Here is a 23,867-nt window from a genome sequence, read left to right as displayed (position 1 = left end):
AGCTACTCTTTTATAGCTACTGAGCTACTACAATCCAAAAGGCCTGTCCCAACATGGAGTGTCCAAGTACCCTTTAAGCACAGCACCATTACTGCAGAAGAATGGGTAAGCAGGGCGTGCAACACAAACAGAGCCCAAAATAAACAAAGAGATTCTGAGAAAACCACATAGGAGGTAGGCGTGGTGGTGCATGCCTGTAATCCCAGCGGCTTGGGAGGCTGAGGCAAGAGGATCACAAGTGCAAGGTCAGCCTCAGCAACTTAGTGAGGCACTTAGCAACTCAGCAAGACCCTGTCTCTAAATAAAATATTAAAAAGGGCTGGGGATATGGCTCAGTGGTTAAGTATCCCAGGGTTCAATCTTCAGTGCCAAAGAAACAAAAAACAAAACAATCCACATAGGAAAAAAAATGTATGTCAAGAAAATTATAATCCATGTCTCAGGGAAGAGGAAGATCATGTATCCAAGAACAAGAGTAACAGTGCTAAAAGCGCCTGTGATGCCACCTACTCAGGAGTCTGAAGTAGGAAGAGTGCAAATTCAAGGCCAGGCTCAGCAACTTAGTGATATCCTGTCTTCCTGTCTTAAAAAATGAAAAGAGCTGGAGGTGTTGCTCAGTGGTAGAGCACCCCTGGGTTCAATCCCAAGTATTCTCAAAATAAATAAATAAATAAATAAATAAACAAACAAACAACAAAAAAACCCAGTATTATTAAACATGATAGAAACCTGGTGTGGTGGAGCATGCCTGAAATCTCAGTGGCATGGGAGGCTGAGACAGGAAAATCACACGTTCAAAGTTAGCTTCAGCAACTTAGTGAGGCCCTAAGCAACTTAGCGAGACCCTGTCTAAAAATAAAAAAATAAAAAAGGGCTGGAGATATGGCTCAGTGGTTAACTGCCCCTGGGTTTAATTTCTGATACCAAAGACAAAAACAAAAACCCAAAACAAACAAACAAAAAACCCCAACAAATGCACACGACAAATTCAACACAAGGAAATGAACTAGAAAAGGATGAGGAAAGGAACACAAAAGCCAAAGGAAGCAGCAGAGGAGAAGGGTGCCCCCTGCTGGCAAAGCCAGGTCTGAGAGCACATGCTTATTTGTGATGGAGCTAAAGGGACAGCAGGGATTTTCTGAGTGGGGAAAGGTCTTCGGGTGGAGGAAAGACTACAAGAACAAGAACAAAACACAGCTGCTGGAGAGCAGAACCTGAATAGAGAACATCCTCGGCTTGAAAAAAGGCAGGAGCCTGTTCTAAAATGGCAATGGTCTTAATGAGCTCTGTAGACTTGACTTTTATTTGAGGAGACACAGGAATATTTGTTGTTTCTGAAAGAAAATGGGTTCCACCTTCTAACTGGGATAAGAGCACATCCTATCCTCACCACAAACTTCCTGCCAAGTCGGTCCTGGGTTTGGAGTCGATGGCACCCTGCCAGCTGGGAACTATGAAGGGCTGCAGGGCCCATTTTTATGGGTGGATAGTCTTGAGACTATTCTGGCCCTCTCTTTGATGATTCTTCCCTGTCACTGTGCACATAACCATGGCCATCAGGAAATGGAAGTCAGAGCTATGTGAGCAGTGCCACTCCAGCTTGGGAATAGTGCTTACAGTTTAGGAACCAGGGCGAATCTCATCTTGCTCAGTAACTCGTCCTCTTGGAGCATGACCAGGGCAACGGGGTACATCTGGTCAAAGTCGAAATTAAACTGCACACCAGCTGGAGGGTCTCGAAGGAAATTCCGCTTGTCCTTTGATAAAAAGGGAGAAAAACATGGGGGGGGGGAACCACAAACTGCAATTAATAGGTCACAATGTTCATAGATTGGACAAGTATTGAATTCCACCTAGAGCCTTCAGCCACAAAGTCCACTAAGCTATCACTGACCTACCCACTTAAGAGAGACTAGAGAACAACAGATCCTTTCATGGATTTTTTAGCACTCACCTGGAGAGAGCCTCTTGGGAGGCCAGGCAATTCAATCATGTGACTGGCTGAAAGCACATATTTTGAAATCATACAGACACACATTTGTTTTAGTGGGCACCATTAGGTATGTGAAAAACGAGTGTAAATCCTCTTAGAAACATTCTAACCCAAAGTTGAAGAGTCAGTGAGCTGTGTGGTCATGTGGGAAAAGTGAAGTCCACAACCCATCTCATTTATTTTTTCTTTTTTGCAGTGCTTTGGTTCAAACCCAGGGCCTCACACATCCCAGAAAAGTGTTAGGCACTTGCCTATCACTTTTGAGCTACACCCCCAACCCTTTTTCTTTCTTGCTTTCTTTTTTTGTGTAGTGCTGGGGATTGAACCTTCTTGTGCATGCAAGGCAAGCACTCTACCAACTGAGCTATATCTATAGCCCTTTCTTTCTTTCTTTAGAAAATGTTTTCATTTATTTATTTATTTTTATTTCCAGCCCTTTTTAACCAGTAAGGGAGACAGTGTTTCTTCTCAGAGTGGGTACAAATTATTGCTCAATACTTACCCACTATTCTGGCCTATTTGCTAAGGATTCCAGGAAGCAATCACCTCTATTCTTATTTTACACATGAGGAAAAAGGGTTAGGGGAGCAAAAATGGCCTGTCCAAGGTCAGGCATGTGGTCTATTGAGGGGCACAGCCAGAACTCCAAGTCTGCCCCTCCCAGGTACAGTTCTGCTTTAGCAGTTTCAAACTCAGTGTGCTATTTTACACATCATGTAGGTTTTCTGGACACTTTAATCCAGAACAATCACTTGACTCTGCAAGATGAACACTGCCACAGGGTGGGATACTACCCACAGGGATGGTGACACAGCAAGATCCTGCCACCTTAGGATTATGAACTTGAAAGTTAGTTGCTTCTAACTATTTCACACAATCCTTTCAACAGATCACTCCTGCACACCTGGTGCCTCTTGCTAATTTCTTTTTTTAAAAAAATTTTGGTGCTGGCAATCAAACACAGGGCCTTGAGCATGCTAGGCACGTGCTCTACCACTGAGCTACACCCTCAAGCCCTCCTTATACAAGTTTCTGATGCAAAAGGCATTGTGCTAGGAAGCACACAACAGAGAGAGGAGAGAATAACTGGCTCCCCTCAACTTTTCCTTGACCTGTTATAAACCAACCTTTTTTTCTTTTAGTACCCAGGGATTGAACTCAGGGGCACTCGATCACTGACTCCGCAGCCCTATTTTATATTTTATTTAGAGACAGGTTCTTAATGAGTTGCTTAGCACCTCGAAGTTGCTGAGGCTGGCTTTGAACTCGTGATTCTCCTGTCTCAGCCTCCCAAGCTGCTGGGATTACAGGCCTGTACCACTGGCCCAGCAATCTTTTTTTTTAATTGGGGATTGAACCCAGGGGAATTTAACCACTGAGCTACATCCCCAGCCCTTATAAATTTTTATTTTGAGACAGGGTCTTGCTTAGGGCCCTTTCTAAATTGCCAAGGCTGGCTTTGAATTTGTGATCCTCTTGCCTCAGCTTCCCAAGATGCTCGGATTACAGGTGTGCACCAGAGCATCTGGCCTAAATTACTTTTTATTCTGAGATAGGGTCTCATTAAGTCTTTAAGGCTGGTCTTAAACTTGGGATCCTCCTGCATCAGTTTTCTAGCCACCGCTCCCAAGTCACTGGGATTATAGGCATGTGCCACCATGCCTGGCCAAAAGTGTCCTTTTAAGGCTGAAAGAATTTTCACATAATAGGCTATACTTTTACATTATGAAAAAAAACCTTAAGGATAAACTAATTGAAAGTAAGAAGGGCCGACAATGTAGTTCAGTAGCAGAGCACTTATCTAGCATGTAGTAGCCCTGGATTCAATCCCAAGCATGGCCCAACAACAACTAAAAAGCCCATATCTAGAAAGTTAATAAAAAATAACAATAACAGTTGATGTTGACATTTCTAACATCTCAAAATGTTTAAGAAAAACTACAGAAGAAAAAATTCAGTTAAGGACAAAGTTATATCTATAGAGATGTACAAGGATAGGAAGTAAGTACTTTATATTCAGGATGTCTCAAGAAACTTACAGCGGATAAGGCCAAGATTTGTTGTTGAATTGTTTCTTCATCATTACTGTCGACCCATGGGGGCACAGCTGCTTCTGTATAGTTTTTAATGGCAAAAAAGAAAGGAGAATAAAATAGGTTATAATGGTTCCACTGTAATCTATGGTTTCAAAGAATGAGAAAGTTTCTACATGACTATTTAAAATGGCAATTTAGCAATAAGTTCCCAGACATGAACATTCATTGTAATATTCAGACTTAATTTATGAACTTGATGCATTTGGTAAAACTTTATGAATTTGGTAAAAAATAACTCTACTTGAATGATACGATGGAGAAACTGGATAATACCTTAACTGGGTGATCAAAATCAACGTCATCAACAAGGTGGGAGAACAACACTGTAGACCTCCAGATGTGATATCCTGAGGACACACCACCACCTACATGATATACTGGCCAAGAATTCATAATATGAATCTAATGATGAGGAAGCATCAGACAAAGCCTGAATGTAAAAGGAGGAAGAGAAGTATTCTTCAAAAACATTAATGTCATAAAAGAAAAAGAAAGGCTATTGGAATGTTCCATATTAAAGGAAGCTAAGTAACATGTCCAATATCTTGTCCTTGATTAGATTCTGTACTGGGGGAAATGTTATAAAGGCTGTCACTGGGTCAACTGACAAAATTAATGGATAAATGATAAAGCATTATATGAATGTTAAGTTTCCTAATGCCATTAACTATACTATAATTATGAAAGAGAAGAAGCCTAGGTTCTTTGGAAGTGCATACTGAATGGATCAGGAAAAAAAGACACACAGACACAGCAAGAGTGAGGAGATACTACACAAATGAACAAAACCTTAATGTTCTAGGTACTGGCAATTGGGTGTTCTTTGTATTATTTTTATTATTGCAACCTTTCTGTAAATTGAAATAATTTTCCAAACAAAGATTTTTAGGAAGTTACTGTAATTGATTTATGACAAAAGGTGATGAGGATTGGTTCCAAGTGAGTGATCAGGCAAGGAGGACAGGGTGGTGCATACCTGTTGTCCCAGCTACTCAGGAGGCTGAGGAAGGAGGATCCAGGAGTTTGAGGCCAGCCTGGGCAACTTGGAAAAACCCCATCTCAAAATCAAAACCAAAACCAAAGCAAGATATGTGACTGGGGGGCTGGGATTGTAATTCAGTGGTAGAGCGCTTGCCTCATACTCATGAGGCTCTGGGTTCGATCCTTGGCATCACATAAAATAAATAAAAATAAAGATATTGTATCCATCTACAACTAAAAAAAAATTTAAAAAAGATATGTGACTGGGAATGAGAAAGGGTTTTGGGGAGTGAATGTAAATGAAAAAAAAAAGACAAATCAAAGGCAATAAATAATAGGCCTGGGATCAAATCCTCAATGAGCAGTTAGAACCTAAACACTGGGGATACCCAAATGACACAAATGCAGCCCAAGTGTTTGGGGGCCTACAAAATAGAGATGATTAGAATTCAGCTCTGTAAATTCCATGTCAGACAACAAATGACAATCCCCTGGAGAAGTGTGTCCTCTAAGGTTTCCTGGTTGTGTTCCCTAAGGTGACCTGGTATTCTTTTTTGTGTGTGTGTGTGTGGGGGGGGTACCAGGAATTGAACTCAGGGGTATTTAACCACTGAGCCCCATTCCCAGCCCTATTATATTTTATTTAGAGACAGGTTCTCATTGAGTTGGTTAGTACTTTGCCATTGCTGAGGCTGGCTTTGAACTTGCGATCTTCCTGCCTCAGCCTGCCAAGCTGCTGGGATTACAGGTGTGCGCCACTGCACCGGGTCCATAAGGTGACCTGGGAGCCCTGTCTTACACTAGGAGGAGAAGGAGGTTCATGATGGATGGGGTGGGGTATTCAGAGTTGAGAGGAAAGCAATGAGGGGAACGCTTTTTTCCCACCTGAGCAGTGTGCAGCTGGAGAAGGTCAGTATACACTACAAAGAAGCCAGGAGCAGGGCGAGGGGAAAGAGGGAATGGTGTGGAATTGGGAGACCAGAATAGAAGATATACATACAGGTGTTGGGGGGGGGGTCTTTAATACTCTGCATTCAGCATCCCCCAACAGCAAAACTAGGATGGGAAGTGCTTAGAGCACAAATTCCACATAATCACCCCTCCAGTGGGTATCAGATTCTAGCACTACCAATTGCGTGACACATGTCGGACCCAGGGAAATCCATTTCAAGGTGAAAAGGCAATTGTGCGCTGGAGTGCCTGCTTCTACTCTGCCCTCATTCTGCACTCCAATGAGGTGACCGTCATGGAGGATCGCTCAAAGCCCTCATTAAAGCAGCTGCTATAAATGTTGAACCTTTTCAGCCTGGCTTGTTTGCAAAGACTCTGGCCAATGTCAACATCAGGAGCCTCGTCTGCAATGCGGGGGCTGGCAGACCTGCTCCAGCAGCTGGTGCTGCAGCAACAGGAGGTCCCGCCCTTCTGCTGCTGCTGCTGCCCTTCTGGGCAGAAGCAAGCAGAAGTAAAAAAGGAATCTGGTCTGATGATCCTTCTTTATTAAAGAAGGGGCTTTACTAAACCCCTACTGTAGCTGTTCAATAAAAAAGGTGAGCTTTTATTTTTTAAAAAAAGTGGGGGGAGGGTAAATTTTGCAAAATGCACAGTCAGAAAAGTGACTCTGGAGAAAACTGCCTTTATTACCACAAAGCCACCAACAAAGAGGACTGGGCAGTTAGGGCAGCGATAGCTGAAGGAAACATAAGTCTGGTGACCTAGCAGATACTTCAAAAGAGCTTTTGAAGACCAAGAGGTGATCATGACAGGCTCTTGGGAGAATGAATACTGTCTTGGAATATTTTTGTAGAAATAACCCTTTTATCGCAATAGTCAAATGGAAGGCACATCCTTATCATGTACCAAGTGTGAGAAAAGTTATGCGTAAGTGTGGATGGATACACGGATGGCTGGAGAGATAAGCACATAGTTCTTTCTTTGGTTCATCCTAAACCAGCAAATGGTAACAATTGTTGTGGGGAGCCACATTGAGTTACCACACTTTCCAGTCCTGATGCACCATGGGGATCTGAAAGATCACTGTACTCTGGCACACGGTCTTTTCCCCCTGCTCAGATAGCAAGGCCAATCTTTTGAGTAGGCATACCCCTAGGGGTGAGCTACACTCACTTATTCTTTTGTAATCCTAGCCCTTTGCCCTGTTCAGGATAGAATGTTCCATGGAAACTCCCTTTGTATGTCCCCTTCTCTTGCTCTGCCTTTGGGTGTGGCCTTCCTAGATGTTAATCAATCTGCTGACTGAAATCTGACCCCTTGCTTCATTTGAATGGCTTCTCCCCAATAAAAGGGTTCAGCATGTGCTCTCTCTCACTCTCTTTCTGCAGACCCCTAAGGTCAGAGGAGCGGTCACAGGACCCAAAGAAAAAGGTATCTCTGTCTCTGTGTGGTTATTTTGTGTAGCCCAGTTCACCTGGAGTGACCCTGAGTGTTTAGTCGTGGAATGCGACACATTCTGCTAATTTTTTTGGTACCAGGGTTTGAACCCAGGGGCACCTAACAATGAAGCCACATTCCCAGCCCTTTTTATACTTTACTTAGAGACAGGGTCTTGTTAAATTGTTCAGGGCCTCACTATATTGTTGAGGCTGGCTTTGAACTCATAATCCTCCTGCCTCAACCTCCCAGGCCTCTGGGAATTACTGGTGTGCACCACCACACATGGCTACATTTTAAGATAATATAAACATATTTTCATACTTTAAAGAAAAAAATTAGAGTACAGCACCCCAAGACTTTTTCCCCACACACTTTACTAAACATTTGGTGCCCATTTTAAGTCCTTTACCTTGGGTCACCTCTCCCAGCACTGCTTATCTTCAGATGAGGTCCCTCCCAAGGCCCAAGTTATTGGGTATGAAGGAGACTGCCCCTCCCACCCCTGATTCTTCTGAAATTGCTCTTTGTAGGGTGGCCAATAACCTCCTGGTTACCTAAACTCCTAAGGATACTTCTTAATTCTTTTTTTTCTACAGCAGTTTTCCTTATCTGTAAATTGATAAGGAAAGTACTTCCCTGGGTGCTATGACCATGAGAACAAATGCAGGAAAAACATTCCCCTCTGCCCCAGTGCTTTTTGTTGGTGGTGCTGGAGACAGAACCCAGGGCTTTTCCCATGCTAGACAAGTACTCTATCACTGAGCTACCTGCCAGCCCTGCACGGTGCCTTTTTTCATGGTCACTGTAACTGCACCTCTCAGCCTATTCCTGGAAATTCTCCCCCTCTGGGCTTCCATTATTTGTCTTGCCTACGGGTCTTCTCTCTTGGGTAAATGGGCATTGGAATTATTTTTTGTAGTGTTGGGCAATCAGACTCAGGACTCTATGCATGCTAAGCATGCATTCAATCACTAAGCTACACCCCTAGCTCCTGGGATTTTTTTTTTTTTTTTTGTGAGGGGGGCAGTACAAGCGACTCAATCGAGGGGCACTTTGTCACTAAGCTGTATCCTTAGCCCTTTTTATTTTGAGACAGAGTCTGGCTAAGTTACTAAGGCTGGCCTTGAACTTACAATCTACCTCTCTTATCCTTTTTCAGTCACTCAGATTACAGGTGTGCACACCATCATGCCTGGTTGGGCACTGCTTTTTTAAAAATATTTTTTAGTTGTTGATGGACCTTTATTTTATTTATTTATATGTGGTGCTGAGAAACGACCCTAGTGCCTCACACATGCTAGGCAAGCGCTACTCTACTGAGCCACAACTCCAGCCCCTTGGGCATTGGCTTTAATAGATTTCAGTTTTGTCACTTATCAGTTGGGTGACTTTCAGCAAATTACTAATTTTGCTGACTGCATCTTTTATTAAATGAGATGCTGTATACAAAATGTCTGTTACTTAGCAGGCACCAGATAGCTGTCAATTCTTCCATTCCTCTGTTCCCTAAATACTGTGAATCTTCTCATCTCCCTTTATGCTTGTCACACTCTTATGGAGGAGCTCATCTATTTTTATGTGACTTGACTATTAATCTGTATCACTACACTGAATTCTGTTCTATGCTTTAGACAGGAGCAAATGACTACAGGAACCAGATAATTTATTTAAAGCTGAAGTGATGAACATGACTTTCTATAATGATGGAAATGACTTTCTATAATGATGGAAATGTTCTATAATGATGGAAATGTTCTATATGTGCAGGGTCTACACAGAAGTCATTAGCCTTCTGCTGGTTGGGGTGGTGCATGCTTGTAATTCCAGTGACTTGAGAGGCTGAGACCAGAAGATCTTAATTCAAGGCCAGCCTTACCTATCTTTAGTGAGACTCTATTTTTTTTTAAGAGAGAGAGAGAGAAAAATTTATTTTAATATTTATTTTTCAGTTTTTGGTGGACACAACATCTTTATTTTATTTTATGTGGTGCTGAGGATCGAACCCAGTGCCCCATGCATGCCAGGTGAGTGCGTTACCGCTTGAGCTACATCCCCAGCCCAAGACCCTATCTTAAAATTAAAAAAAAAAAAAATAAAAAAGGGCTCAGTGGTAAAGTGCCCCTGGGTTAAAACTTTAGTACCAAAAATAAATGAATAAGTAAATAAATAAATTTTAAAATAATAATAAAAAGGAAGTCATTAACCATGTGTGGTTATTGAGCACTAAAAAAGGTGGCTAGTGCAACTAAGGGACTACATTTTCTCCAGATAAACCACCTATGTTCCCTTCTCTGCCTCTGTACCCCCTTCCTCTCACCAGGATGTCTAATGGGTACCTCAAAACTGTAATCGCCTCCAAGTTTTTCAGTCCCACTCCCTCACAATTCCTAATGCAGAGGCACCTACAGCAAGCAGCCCACCAGATCAGCTTTATTGCTTCCATTTAATCACAAAATTATGCTAACTTGTATAGTTTGTCCAAAAGAGCTCTTCACATTTTTTTTTTTTGGTCCTAGGGATTGAACCCAAGGGTATTTAACCAATGAGCCACATCCTCAGCCCTTTTTATGTTCTATTTAGGACAGGGTCTTGCTAAATTCATTAGGCCCTTGCTAAACTGCTGAGACTGGCTTTGAACTTATGATCCTCCTGCCTCAGTCTCCTGACCAATCCCAGGGATTATAGGTGTGTGCCACTGTGCCCCCAGCTATTTCACACTTTTTAATTTTTTTTTCTTTTTCTTTTTGGGTACTGGGGATTGAACTCAGGGGCACTTGACCACTGAGCCCCATACCCAGCCCTATTTTGTATTTTATTTAGAGACAGGGTCTCACTGAGTTGCTTAGGCCTCACTTTTGCTGAGGCTGGCTTTGAACTCGAGAACCTCCTGCTTCAGCTTCCCAAGCTGCTGGGATTATAGGTGTGTGCCACAGTGCCTGGCTGCTTCACATTTTTAAATTTTTTTTTAATATATATATTTTTAGTTGTAGATAGATACAATATCTTTATCACATTTTAAAAACTTTATTCTTCTTTTAATTATTTTTATGTAGTACTGATGTTTGAACAGTGCCTCAGACATGTTAGGCAAGTGCTCTACCACTGAGCTACAGCCCCAGCCCCTGCTTCACACTTTTGAATTCACCTAGGCACAATAATACCTGGTGGGAACTTATCATTGGCTGAACTATGGCATAGCTCAAACTGAATCTATGCTACTTTTGCCAAATTCAAATACAGGAGGTTGGTTTTAGGTATGCATATCATCAAATGGTAAAAGTAGGCATTTTTGAGTTATAACTGCAACATTTAAGCAGGCATTTGTCAGTAAAGAAACCCCATGACTTTTCATGGTGATGTCACTTGCAGGTGTTGTGGCTCCCCCAGAAAGCTACTCCGTTTCTTTTAAAGAAAACAGGAAGGGCACCAAGACGTAATAAGTGCCCTTTAGGTACACAGTGTTCACTGCGCTGGGTATGTGGCATGAAATGAGCAAGGAAAGCTTACTCGCCCTTTCAGAGCCAACTCCCTAGAGGGGCTGTTACAGGCTTGACCTCACACACTGTCCCAGTCACTGGGAACAATTTACTCCCTTTCTTTAAACCGCAAATGTTTATCAGTATGTCTTCCCCACTAGTCTTTGTGCAATCCGAAGGATGGGGGCTGTTACATACACTTTTTTTTTTTAATGCTGGAATGGAACCCAGATTGTATGTGCTAAGCACACATTTTACCACTGAGCTACACATCCCCAGTCTCATACACGTTTAAAAAAATTTTTTTTAAAGTTGTTGATGGACATTTATTTCATTTATTTTATTTATTTATATGTGATGCTGAGGATCGAATCCAGTGGCTCACACATGCTAGGCAAGTGCTCTACCACTGAGCCACGACCCCAGCCCTCATACACATTTTTTTAAATATCATAGCCTGGGGCCCAGGATGTGGCTCAAGCCGTGACGCACTCACCTGGCATGCACGGGGCACTGGGTTCGATCCTCAGCACCACATAAAAATAAAATAAAGACGATGTGTCCACCGAAAACTAAAAAATAAATATTAAAAAATTTCCTCTCTCTCTCTTTAAAAAAAAAAAGGCAGAGGAGGAAGCGGTGCCCTTCTGAGTTAAAAACAACTTTAATAAATAAATAAATAAATATCATAGCCTTAGTATCATTCCAGCACATAACAGGTATTTAAGATAAAACTATACCGTACCAGACTTCTTTGTGTGCTGTTCCTCGACAAATTTTTTCTGCTCCTTCTGAAAATCTCCTATAATTGTCTGTTAAAAAGAATACATAAAGAATCAAATTACATTTCTTTTTTTCTTTCTTTTTGGTACTAGGGATTGAACCCAGAGGATCTTTACCACTGAGCCACAACCCAGCCCTTTTTTATTTTGAGAAAGGGTCTCACTAGGGCATCTAAGTTGCTGAGGTTGGCCTTGAACTTGCTATCCTCTTGCCTCAGCCTCCTGAATCGCTGGGATTACAGGTGTGCACCACTGCACCCGGCTTAGATTACTTTGAAAAGTTTATTACTAGATAACAATTTACATTCAAGATTTTGAAGTCTAATGGAGATATTTTATCCATTTCCTTTGAATAAAAAGGCTAAAAATGTGATACATCTCCATTTCCTCAACAAGAATGGATCCTTCAGTGTTTTTCAATTTTGAGTATAAAACTTCCTTTATGACACATGATCTTTTCAAATTCAAAAATGAAACCCAGGGCTGGGTGGCTCAGTGATGGAGCTCTTGCTAGCACATATGAGGCACTGGGTTCGATCCTCAGTACCACATATAAATAAACAATAAATAAAGTTATAAAAAATGAAACCCAATTTTAAACAATAAAGGAAGCTGGGCACAGTGGTGCACACCTGTAATCCCAGCAGCTTGGGAGGCTGAGGCAGGAGGATCACGAGATCAAAGCCAGCCTCAGCAAAAAGCGAGGCACTAAGCAACTCGGTGAGACCCTGTCTCTAAATAAAATACAAAACAGGGCTGGGGATGGGGCTCAGTGGTCAAGTGCCCCCGAGTTCAATTCCTGGGACCAAAACCAAAAACAATAAAGGACATGTTGAATCTCATTCTAATAGAGTATACACAACAAAAACAACTAACAACATATCTAAGCCTGAACTAATGACTTCTTTAGTTCAAATCATTATCAACATAAATGAAATTCCCTAGGCTTGCACATTAACACTGGAAAAAAATTGAACAAACTTTCTCCTTAAGAGTCTTAACAGAGTTGTTCCTAATGGGCTTGGACTTTAAAAAACTTAACCAAATTACACAAAGATATAAACAGACCCTGAGATAGCCATAGTTTATAACTAAACTCACAACATGAAAAGTTTACTTATATAATTCAACAGTATAAAGGCATTTCAACTATATTAAAATAAAAACCAAAGCTATTTATAACCAAAGTAATTAATATCTCAGTCACTTACTGTACAGGGAGAAGGAAAAAAAAAACCCCAAGAGTCTCAACAATCTAGATTTTTATTAGAATATGATACTCTACTTGCATTTAAAAAAAGTTCCTAAAAGGGGACTAATTGTATTAGCTGTTAATAAATTTCATATATTTCTACTTCCAAAAGATATTTAAGTGTACCTTTTCAATGATGTCATCTATTTTTCCTTCTTCTACAGACCTCTTTATTGTCTGTGCCGTTTCAGCAACTGATTCAGTTATCTTTTTTGTGGCAGCACTTGCGAAATTATATAGATAGTCTATAAAGGATAAAAAGAATCAATGTTTCATTCCAGTATGACTACAGGTGTCCCTCGGTATCTGGGAGAGGATTTGTTCCAGGACCTGCTTGGATATCAAAATCTGTGGATGCTATAATTATTATTATTTTGGGTACTGAGGGTTGAACCCAGGGGTGCTAATCACTGAGCTACATTCCCAGCCCTTCTTACATTTTTTTTTTTTTAAAGAAAGAGGGAGAGAGGCAGAGAGAGGGAGAGAGGCAGAGAGAGAATTTTTTTATATTTATTTTTTATCCTCCTGCCTCAGGCTCCTGAGCTGCTAGGATCACACATCATACATATTTTTTTTCTTTCTGGGTGATACTGGGGGTTGAACCCAGGGCCTTGTGCACGCTAGGCAAGCACTCTACCAACTGAGCTATATTCCCAGCTGCTGCTGGAATTATAGTTGGGCACCACATGGCATTCATATGATAACTTATGCACATTCTCCCATATACACTTTTTAAAATATTTATTCTTAAGTTTTAGGTGGACACAATATCTTTATTTTACATTTATGTGGTGCTGAGGATCGAACCCAGTGCCTTGTGCATGCTAGGTGAGCACTTTACCACTGAGCCACAACCCTAGCCCCTCTCCCATATAATTCTGTTATATCTCTAGATTACTTATAATACCTAATACAATATAAATGCTATATAAACAGTTGTTATACTATATTGTTTAGGGAATAATGACAAGAAAAGTCTATACATGTTTAGTATAGACACAATTTCAAATATTTCAATCCATGGCTGGTTTAACCAACAGATGTGGAACCCATGGATATTATGTTTCTCCCTTAAATAGAGATTTTATAAGAGCCAAGTGCAGTGGTGCATGCCTGTAATCCCAGCATCTTGGGAAGCTGAGACAGGAGGATCACAAGTTTAAGGCCATCACTAGAAACTTAGTGAGAATCTAAGCAACTTAGCAATACCCTGTTCTCAACATAAAAAATAAGATGGGGGCTGTGGATATAGCTTAGTTGGTAAAGTGCTTGACTCACACAAGGCCCTGGGTTCAATCCCCAGTATAACACATACACACATAAAAAAGAGATAGGAATATAGCTCAATTGTAAAGCACCCCGGTTTCCACCCTCAGTACAAAAAGAAAAAAAAAAGTAGATGCCCCTGAGATGTGTTCCGATGGCATATTTTGGGGATGGGGACAACAATATCTATAATACTCTATTGATAACTTCGTGAATGTCTTCTTAGCTAAAGGCCTATCCTAAGCCCCATTAGGGCAGGGATTGAGGCTGTCTGATTCACTATTATATCCCCACTGGGTGACCAGTAAGTACTTGTTGAATGGATGGACCTAATTAATGCTGAGTTTTAGAAAGAGCATCGTTTCTTTGGTTATAACTATTCATTCCTTTGGTTACAAATAGTTTAATGTGCAATGTGGTATGATAAAATGTATAAACAAACAGTCATGCTATTATGTAAAATTATTCTTTGCAGATAAAGAAATAAAGTTTTGAAAGAAGAGTATTCCTTTTATGGTTTTCTCATAGCTGGATGAGGTGGTGCATTCCTGTAATCCCAGCAATTTTGGAGGCTGAAGAAGGACAATTGCAAATTCAAGGTCAGCTTCAGCAATTTAGCCAGACCCCATCTCAAAATAAAAAAGCTGGGGTTGTAACTCAGTGGTAAAGCACCCCTGGGTCCAATCCGCAGTATCAAATTTTTTTTTTTTCCTTCAGAAATCCATTTTGAATTTAAACTGTCATTTTAATCTAAGGGAGAAATTTTTAAAATACCTTTATTTTATTTGTTTACATGTGGTGCTGAGGATTGAACCCAGGGCATTGCGTGTGCTAGGCAAGTGCTCTACTGCTGACCCACAACCCCAGCCCCTAAGGGAGAAATTTCATTGAAAAAGTGGTCTTTTAGCATAATAATCTCAATTCTTACATTTTAGTGACTTCCTAGGCATTTTACTGATTACACCGAGGCTTGAAAAAGCATAATTCTCACCTTTTAGGAATTTATTAGCCTAAATAAATAAGAGTATTCATTCAACTGGGCAGGCCCAAGACTGCTATCTTTGGAAAGGCCTGTGTGTGTGTTTCTAGGGATCAAATCCAGCACCTTGCATGTGTTAGGTAAGTGCTCACTCTACCACTGAGTTATACCTCACCCCCTAAAAGGCCTGCTTTCAAGATTGGCTATTGGCTAGTGTTTGGGAACTTGGATTTCAGTAGGGTTTCTACCACTCCCCAAACTGTGAGAGTGGCTCACTGAACTGTGTGTGAATATTATGGTTCATAGTCAACACCTGCTTTCCTTCTGGAGTCTGGAATTACAGTACATTGTAGACATAGGGTGCCTGTGTGACCTGCCATCCATAAAAATCCTGGGCACTCATTTTCTAAAGAGCTTCCCTAGTAGAGAACATTTCACATGCATTGTCACAACTCACTGCAGGACGAATTATGCATGTCCTGTGACTCCACTGGCTTCCTCTGGACTTTGCCTCATGCACCTTTTCATTTTGCTGACCTTGCCATCTTCACTGTGATAAATCAGAGCTGTGAGTCCTCCTAACCAATCATTGAACTGAGGTGGTTTTGGGGACTTTGAAGGGCAGCAAATTATTACTTTTACCCACATCTAATTACAAATTTATTTTCACTTCTCATATGACACTTTCACCTGTCAATTTTAGGTCTGACATCTCACAAAATAAAAATCATTTCTAAAGCAATGTCCCTAAGATATTTCTTTTTTGAACTAAAACCCCCAATTCTAAAGGATATTGTGCATAAGCCATGAGATTCAAGCTCATGACCATTTGTACTGTGTATCTGATTCTGTCATCAAAACTGTGGTCACTGGAACTCAATTAGATAGTCTACTTCTACATGAAAGCAGACACATTACTTTTCCTATGTACACACTAACTTTTGGAGTCTTCTTAGTTTCTAAGTCAGGCATCTGGAACTTGAGATGGATTTTCTCTATAGGGAAAAAAAGGGAGGATACCTTCATTCACAAAGTCCCACTGCAGTAGCAATCCTCAAAAGAGCAATTAGAAGAGGTGGCCAGACCTCCATTCCTGGGCACAGGCTGGTCTTATAGGGACTATGCTGAAAAAGCCATAACTTGAAAATATTGGCTACCTTCCCAAGAGTATAAACCATGTGAATGGGCTGGAGTTGTGGCTCAGTGATAGAGGATTGCCTAGCATGTGTGAGGAACTGGGTTTGATTCTCAGCACCACATATAAATAAATAAATGAAATATAGGTCCATCAACAACTAAAAAAAAAATTTTAAAAAGCTGTGTGAATGACTCAGATTCTTAAAACTCCCAGAAATACAGGGTATTTTTTGTTGTTTTGCTTTTTAAGAGTCCAGATAATGCTCTGATTTGGCTGACTAACAAACACCAACCAATCTATACTGAATAGAAGTTACTTTGGGGCATGGTGCCTTTAAGGGGAAAGGAGAATTTTTTTTTTTTTTTTTGTATCAGGGATTGAACCCAGGGGCACTTAATTACTGAGCCACATCCTCAGCCCTTTTTATATTTTGTTTAGAGAGAGGATCTCACTAAGTTGCTTAGGGCCTTGCTAAGTTGCTGAGGCTGGCTCTGAACTCAAGACTCTCCTGCCTCAGCTCCCGAGTCACTGGGTTTACAGGTGTGTGCCACCAGCTGAAAGGAGGAATTCTTGAGTTCCTGTACTGTTCCCTTTTTGAAGACAGTGACCATACGACATCATAAACTTATGGGGGTGGGAAAGATCAAAGGATCAGGTTTGGTTTTGGGTAAGAGAGAGGAATATAGCCCGGATGTCTACCATTGGTAACTGGTGAAAGGCCTAAATTCATAAGTAGATCACTATCAACAGAAAGCACCTAAGGTCTAGTTGAGGCAGGCACTCAACAAAGGTGTGCAGAACAAAGGAGGTTCCTAGGAGAATCCATGTAGATTTCAAAAAATTAAAGAAACCAATCTACTCATGGGGAATTAGGCTCAGAGATGTTTAATTTCAGTTTTCAAACTATCTGATCATCTATCTTATTTCTCTCAAAGTTTGTGTATATACCTGACCCTTTACACAGTCCTAGAACCACATAAATTTTAGAAGCAAGAGCTTTCATTTATTCTGAAACTTTCAAATTACAAACAATGTGTGAGTGGGCAGGTACTTCCGTCTAACCCCAGTCTCCTCAAATATCAAAAGAGAACCTGGTGAGGAAAGAAAGATGGCAACATTAGCTCCAAAGTAGTCAACCGTATCAAAACTACATTTTTTCCTCTTTGTGATGCTGGCGATTGACCTCATAACCCATGATGTCATAAATGCTAGGCATGTGCTCCACCCCAAGCCACACCCCCAGCCACCCAGAAGACATTTATTAAAAACTGTTCAGAGGTCTTTATTACTAAATTGAAATATAAGGTTTCAAATCAACAGTAAAGCCCTAAGTTTTATGAAACCAACTTTGATTCTCTCCTTATGACATGAAAATGGTTCTATTTAATCATGTATATACCTACATGCTATAGTTCACAGTTCATAACTTTATCCCACTTTCACCTATCTCAACCACCTAATAGACCCTCTCTGCTTTAGCTAGACTTATGTTTCTTGAAGGTTTCTTCAGAATCAGAATCACTACAGCATGCATTTATATCTTTCATGCATATTGTACTGCCTGTGCCCCCTATAACTAAACTGTAAATTCAAAACAGAGAGGTGGCACACGCCTGTAATCCCAGCAGCTCGAGAGGCTGAGACAGGAGGATTGCGAGTTCAAAGCCAGCCTCAGCATTTTAGCGAGGTGATCAGCAACTCAGAGAGACTCTGTCTCTAAATAAAATACAATATAGGGTTGGGGATATGGGTCAGTGGTCAAGTGCCCCCAAGTTCAATCCCCAATCCCGCCCTCTACAAAAAAAAAAAAAAAAAGCACCGCTTTGAAATTAGACAGATTAAAATACCACCTCTACCATTTACTATCAGAGTAACTTCAATCCAGTAGCTCGGGCTTGTTCCCCCAAATCACCAGGATGTTAAACCCATTTTGTCCCACCATCCCAGATGTGGATCACCTGTAAAAACTTAAATTGAGAAACAATTTACTTATGGTAACTTCAAAATAGTATTTGAACAACTATGTTCAAAGAATTGAAAACTGGGGACTTAACGGGTTAACAGATGAAATGAGACATGGTTCATAAAACATCTAAGTAATCTGACAATTGACCGCTCTTTTTCCACATCAAGAAAAAGGTCCTCAAGATGACCAACCAGGACTGAGGAATTCAGGAACTATCTATTTACTTGAGATAACACGTTCTACCCTAAGGGCAAAAAAGCATTTTTTCCAAGGACTCCAGTCCACTGTGGGGTGACTGGGTAAAGGTGAAACGTGACCTGTTGAACAAAGCAGATTATTTGTAAAACCTGAAGACAAATGGGACCAGACCCACTGTGGCCCTGCTGCCAATGATTAAAAAACTTTGCAGAGGGGCTGGGGTTGTGGCTCACTGGTAGAGCACTTGCCTTGAATGTGTGAGGCAATGGATTCCATTCTCAGCACCATATATAAATAAAAAGTAAAGGTTTGTCAACAACTAAAATGAATAAAATAAATAAAATTAAAAAAAAAACTTTGCAGAGAGCTGGAGTTGCAGCTCAGTGGTAGAGTGCTTGCCTAGCTTGCACAAGGACAGATCTATGTTCGATGCCAAGCATAGCCAAAAAAAAAAAAAAAACTACAACAAAAACAAACAAACAACAACAACAACAACAACAACAAACTAAGTAAAAGAAAAGTGTGATTAAAAAATTTTTTTTCAGGATGGCATGTCATCAGGAACTTCAGGGACAGGATTTGACTGCTAGACGAAACTTTGCTCAGATTCTTACCAATCTCTCATCTCTAGAGGACTCCCAGGCCCCCGCTCCTGCCAGCCAGCCTGGCTCGCAATCCAGGGACACCCCCCACCCCCTTTCAATCCCGGATTGCGAGAGACTCACTGCTGAGGCCTCTGGCCTGGTGGAGGAACTCTTGGTCCTCCGTAGACTGCTGCTCTTCCTTGGTGGACTCCGCCACCGTCTCCGAGGGCTGCTCAGGTGGACTGTCTCCCGCTGACTGCCCGTCTCCTTGGGATGGCTCGTCCACCGCCGCCGGCTGCTGCAAGCCAAACCAACTACTCAGCCCTCGGAACATCCCGCCCGCCGGGCTGCCGCCGCCGCGGTCCGGATCCCCTTAGACCCCTGTGGGAACTGCCTAGTAGCTACTCGACTCTGCGAGACTCCGTGGGAAATGGCCGGAAGTCGCAGAGACGCTGGTGCCGCCCATCTACCCCCTTCTGTGACGACGCTACCGGTGGACGCGCATGCCTCATTTCCGTCCAAAGGCTCCACCCCGCCCCCTCCACAGCGATTGTGACAGATTGGTTGCAAGCGTGGAAAAAGGACAAAGGGCTTTCCCCAGTAGCTCAGCCCCACTCCGCCCCTTTCCCTCCTTCCCAGATTTGTAGGTGATTTACCTGAGTGTTTGGACAGCTTTTTTGTCACATTCATACCTAGTTTCATTTTATGATTGCCTCTAAGAGCTGGGCTGGTGACATAGCTTCACCTTTTTAGGTCCAGCTAGACCTGGCCCCCACGGAAATTAACCTCCACTGAGCCCAAGTCAAAACTAACCCAAGGCTGCGGCTGCGGCTGCTTCTTCTCTTTTAGCTTTTCAAAGATTTTTTATTTTATTTTTTCTAAGTAGTTATACGTGGTAGTAGAATGTATTTTCACATATTATACATATATGGAGTATAACTTCTCATTCTTTTGGTGGTACATGATGTAGAATTGCATTGGTCGTATGGCGGCGAATGGGAATAAAAGACAGTAGAATGAATCAGGGTATTACTATGCTAACCCAAGTCTTCTAAATCCAATTTACAAGTGAGGTGGCACCCCCTTTCTCCACAGAAAAGTCTTAACTGGGCTTCTCCAGAAATCTGAACCATGGCTGATTTTAGGACTGCCAGCAAGAGTCTCTGCAAAAGAGTTCAATGTAGATAAACTTCCTATTTTCCTGTAGCCCTGTTTTATTTGGCCACTGGCCAAGAAGATACCAGCACTCCAGGTGCTGGATACCCCCTTACTAGTTTCTCACAAATGTATCCAGTATAATAGTTTGCAAAAATGTGTAAACAAGGCCTCTGGCCTTGAGCTGGGCTTCACAGAGATGTCTACATTTTTAAGATAAGTTAGCAATTGGGCTCCATGGTAACAGCTGGCAGGGAGAGGAAAGAAAGGAAGAAGAAGCTCTCCCCTTCCCAGGTGTTGTCCTTGAAGGGTTAACTTGCTCAAAACAGTGAAAGAGAAAGCTGCCTTTATGCGAACTTCTGCAGACTGTGAACTTGAGCCCCTCCCTTTACATGCTGGGTATAAAACTACCTGAACTCAGTTCAGGGGATTAATTGATTACAGCAAAAGCTATGCCCTCTGAAACTGGCTGCAGCCAAATAAAACTGTTCCTGCTATCTTTGGTGCCTTGCCTCGTTTGTCCCTAGAACACAGGGAGAAAAGAGGCTACTTGTGCATTTTATTAGGATCCTAATTCAGCAGAAACTTTGAAAAAAATTATGATACTTATAATTGGAAATTTGGACACTGAATAATTCTGAAATTAAGGAATTGTGAAAATTTGAAAAGTTTTAGTGGAGCACACCTGTAATCCCATCTATTCCAGAGGCTGGGGGAGGATGACAAATTCAAGGCCAGCTCCTCTACAACTTGGAGAGGCCCTCAGCAACTTAGACCCTGTCTCAAAATAAAAAATAAAAGGACCAAGATGTGTTAAATGCCCCTAAGTTCAATCCCCAGTACCAAAAAAAAAAAAAAGTGGTGATGGTATTATATATGTATGTGCTTAAAGTTTTATATTTTAAATATAAACTGTACTGTCCTGAGGAATTCACCAAAGATACCATGTATGGAATTTGCTTCAAATTAATACAAGATGGGGGCAAATGGACAGGTAATAGATTAGACAAGTCTGGCCATGTGTTGGTAATTATTGATGCTGGATGATTATGTCTATTACATATATACATATATATACATACACACATATATACATACACACACAAACAACTCCAGCAATCTATTCTGGATGGTTGCCAATGATTCCTTCTTCCCCCACCATTTTGAGATCAGTAGGACAGTTCCAGTGACCTATGATATGTATAAAGTGAGGGGACTGATTACAATTCTCATTTCACCACTGTTCACTTTTCCAAACTGAACTATATTTACATTTTATTCAGGTTCAGGACTTTATCTTAACAAGCCTGACCTGTTTTTTTCCCTGTCTCAGCTTTACTGACATGTTTAAAGTGTATAATTCAATGGTAAATGTGTGTATGTGTATATGTATATGTGTGTGTGTATGGCTTTTTTTTGGGGGGGTACAGGGGATTGAACCCAGGGGCACTTAACCACTGAGCCACACCCTAGCCTTTTTGTATTTCTTGCTGAGAGAAGGTCTCACTGAGTCACGTAGTGCCTGGATAAATTGCTGAGGCAGGCTCCGAATTCATGATCCTCTTGCCTCAGTCTCCCAAGCAGCTGGGAATACAGGTGTGCCCACCATGCCAGCTTCTTTTTTAAAAAAAATCAGATTGAGGGTCCAGTACAATGTCATGTGGGTAGTAGTCCATGAATAGACACCTACTGAATGAGGACACACCTTTATCATGTACAATTCAATTCAGTCAATCTGCCCCCCCCCACCATTTTTTTCCATCACTAGGAGTTGAACCCAGGGGCACTCTATCATTGAGCTACATCGCCAGCCCAGGCCTCGAGAGTCTCTGGTATTACAGGTGAGTGCCATTGTACCTGATCAATCTGCTCTTTCTTTTTTCTCACCCTAACCAAGGGTTTTACCACTGAGCCACATCCCCAGCCCCTCAATCTGCACTCTTATCAAAAAAATTTTTTTCTGTCTATGTTTTTCATGAGCAGACGCTCATGAACTGTGCCCTGTGCCCAGGTCATAGTTAAATTTCCAAACTCCAGATGCAATATTTACCATAATAGCCCCCTTCCTTTGTATTTGCAAAATATCTTTCATCCACTAGCCTCATAGAATAATAGAATAAGATAACTGGATCAGGTCCTGTATCCTGTAATGAAGAGTCTGGCTGTGGGGACAGACATTTGACATTGAAACCCCTGGCTTTGCCACTCATATTAACTAATTGTCTTTGGTCAAGACATTTCCATCATTGGAAATTGAACCCAGGGGCACTCTATCATTGAGCTACATCCCCAGCCCGGGCCTCGAGAGTCTCTGGTATTACAGGTGAGTGTAATACCAGAGCCTCGGGTTCCTCATTCCAAAAAGGGTAAACGTGCAAAGGAACCTTACAAACACCCCAGGTGTAAAGTATTATTATCCACATCAATCCCTTTAAAAGCATTCCTTCCACTCTGCCCTCTGTAAGAAGACTTGTTTCATTAACAAGCTTCTCTGTGCTTCCAGCCTTTTTACAAGGTAATCTTCTTTTATTTTATTCTCCCCCACTGGGGCAGGATTGGGGGGAGACCTGGGGTCTTCTGCAAGGATACCCTGCTAAGTGATGTCTCTGCTTATTTTTCCCAAAAGAACTCAGTATCCCAAGCTCCTCCTGTTTCTTCCATAACACTACTCTTTCATCTGTGGCGGGGAAAAATCTGCTTAGCTTAGAAATTCATTAGCTTTTCAGTATGGAGATTTCTTGGAAAATTGGGAATGGAACTACCATTTGACCCAGCTATCCCACTCCTTCGTCTATACCCAAAGGACTTAAAAACAGTATACTAGACAGGGTCTCACTGAGTTGCTTAGGGCAACTGGCTGGCTTTGAACTGGTGATCTTCCTGACTCAGCCTCCCAAGCCACAGGGATTACAGGCATTAGCAACTGTCCTGGGCACCAGGCAACCTTCATAGTTGCAGTCATCTGTCAGCTTCGGGGACACTCTCCCACAAGTCCTATTTAAATTTCATTTCTAGACAGGGTCTTGATGAGTTGTTCAGACTAGCCTGGAATTTGATCCTCTTGCCTCAGCCTCCCTACTTCAACCTCTGAGAGTTGCTGGGATTACAGGCATGTACCCCCACCTCGCCTCCCAACTCACAATTATAATGTCTAAACTCCACTAGGTGTAACTTGTCACGCTAGTGTCTCACACTGGTAATTAAAAATTTTACGACTATCCTGAATCTTTGGTTTACTTCAACTCTTTCTATTGTTCAGTTAGTATTTCTCCTTTAGAGGTTTGTTTATAGTTTTGTGTTCGCCTAAACAACCTCCCAGGTCCCTTCCTAGTACCAACCATCCTACAAACCCTTTTAAAAAAAAGTCACTCTGTAAAGTCTTAGTTGCCCCCCCCAGCCCCGCGTCGTCCCTGATGCGCAGTAGCAAGTATTGTTCTATGGAAATTCACTGCTTCCCATAGATAGATATGTAAACCTCCCACCAGACCTGAGCTCAACTAGGGCAGAAATACCCTTTCGTTTTCCTCCTAAATCTTCTTAGGAGGAAAGAGAATTCCCGCATTTTAGTGATCCACAAACGACTGTGACGAGTGAAGTTCGCGGGGGACCC

The 23,867-nt window shown here is 41.6% G+C and overlaps 1 protein-coding gene and 1 non-coding gene across 2 annotated transcripts in view; both read right to left on the bottom strand.

The window, feature by feature from the left end:
• Positions 1 to 19,570, bottom strand: part of Syap1 (synapse associated protein 1) — a 32,435-nt gene extending 12,865 nt beyond the window's left edge. Inside the window, exons 1-5 of the mRNA XM_077107117.1 lie at positions 19,244 to 19,570; positions 13,098 to 13,216; positions 11,683 to 11,749; positions 4,033 to 4,106; positions 1,618 to 1,757 (exon numbers count right to left, since the gene is read on the bottom strand). Of these exons, the coding sequence (XP_076963232.1) occupies positions 1,618 to 1,757; positions 4,033 to 4,106; positions 11,683 to 11,749; positions 13,098 to 13,216; positions 19,244 to 19,436 (593 nt within the window). The 5' untranslated portion in view covers positions 19,437 to 19,570. The remainder of the gene's footprint in view (positions 1 to 1,617; positions 1,758 to 4,032; positions 4,107 to 11,682; positions 11,750 to 13,097; positions 13,217 to 19,243) is intronic.
• Trnaa-agc (transfer RNA alanine (anticodon AGC)) lies at positions 13,553 to 13,626 on the bottom strand. The gene has a single exon. It is a non-coding gene; the product is annotated as a tRNA-Ala (tRNA).
• Positions 19,571 to 23,867: the final 4,297 nt, after the last annotated feature.

The sequence above is a fragment of the Callospermophilus lateralis genome, chromosome X (genome assembly GCF_048772815.1).
Source record: "Callospermophilus lateralis isolate mCalLat2 chromosome X, mCalLat2.hap1, whole genome shotgun sequence".
NCBI lineage: Eukaryota > Metazoa > Chordata > Mammalia > Rodentia > Sciuridae > Callospermophilus > Callospermophilus lateralis.
This window is presented reverse-complemented; position numbering and strand designations above follow the sequence as displayed.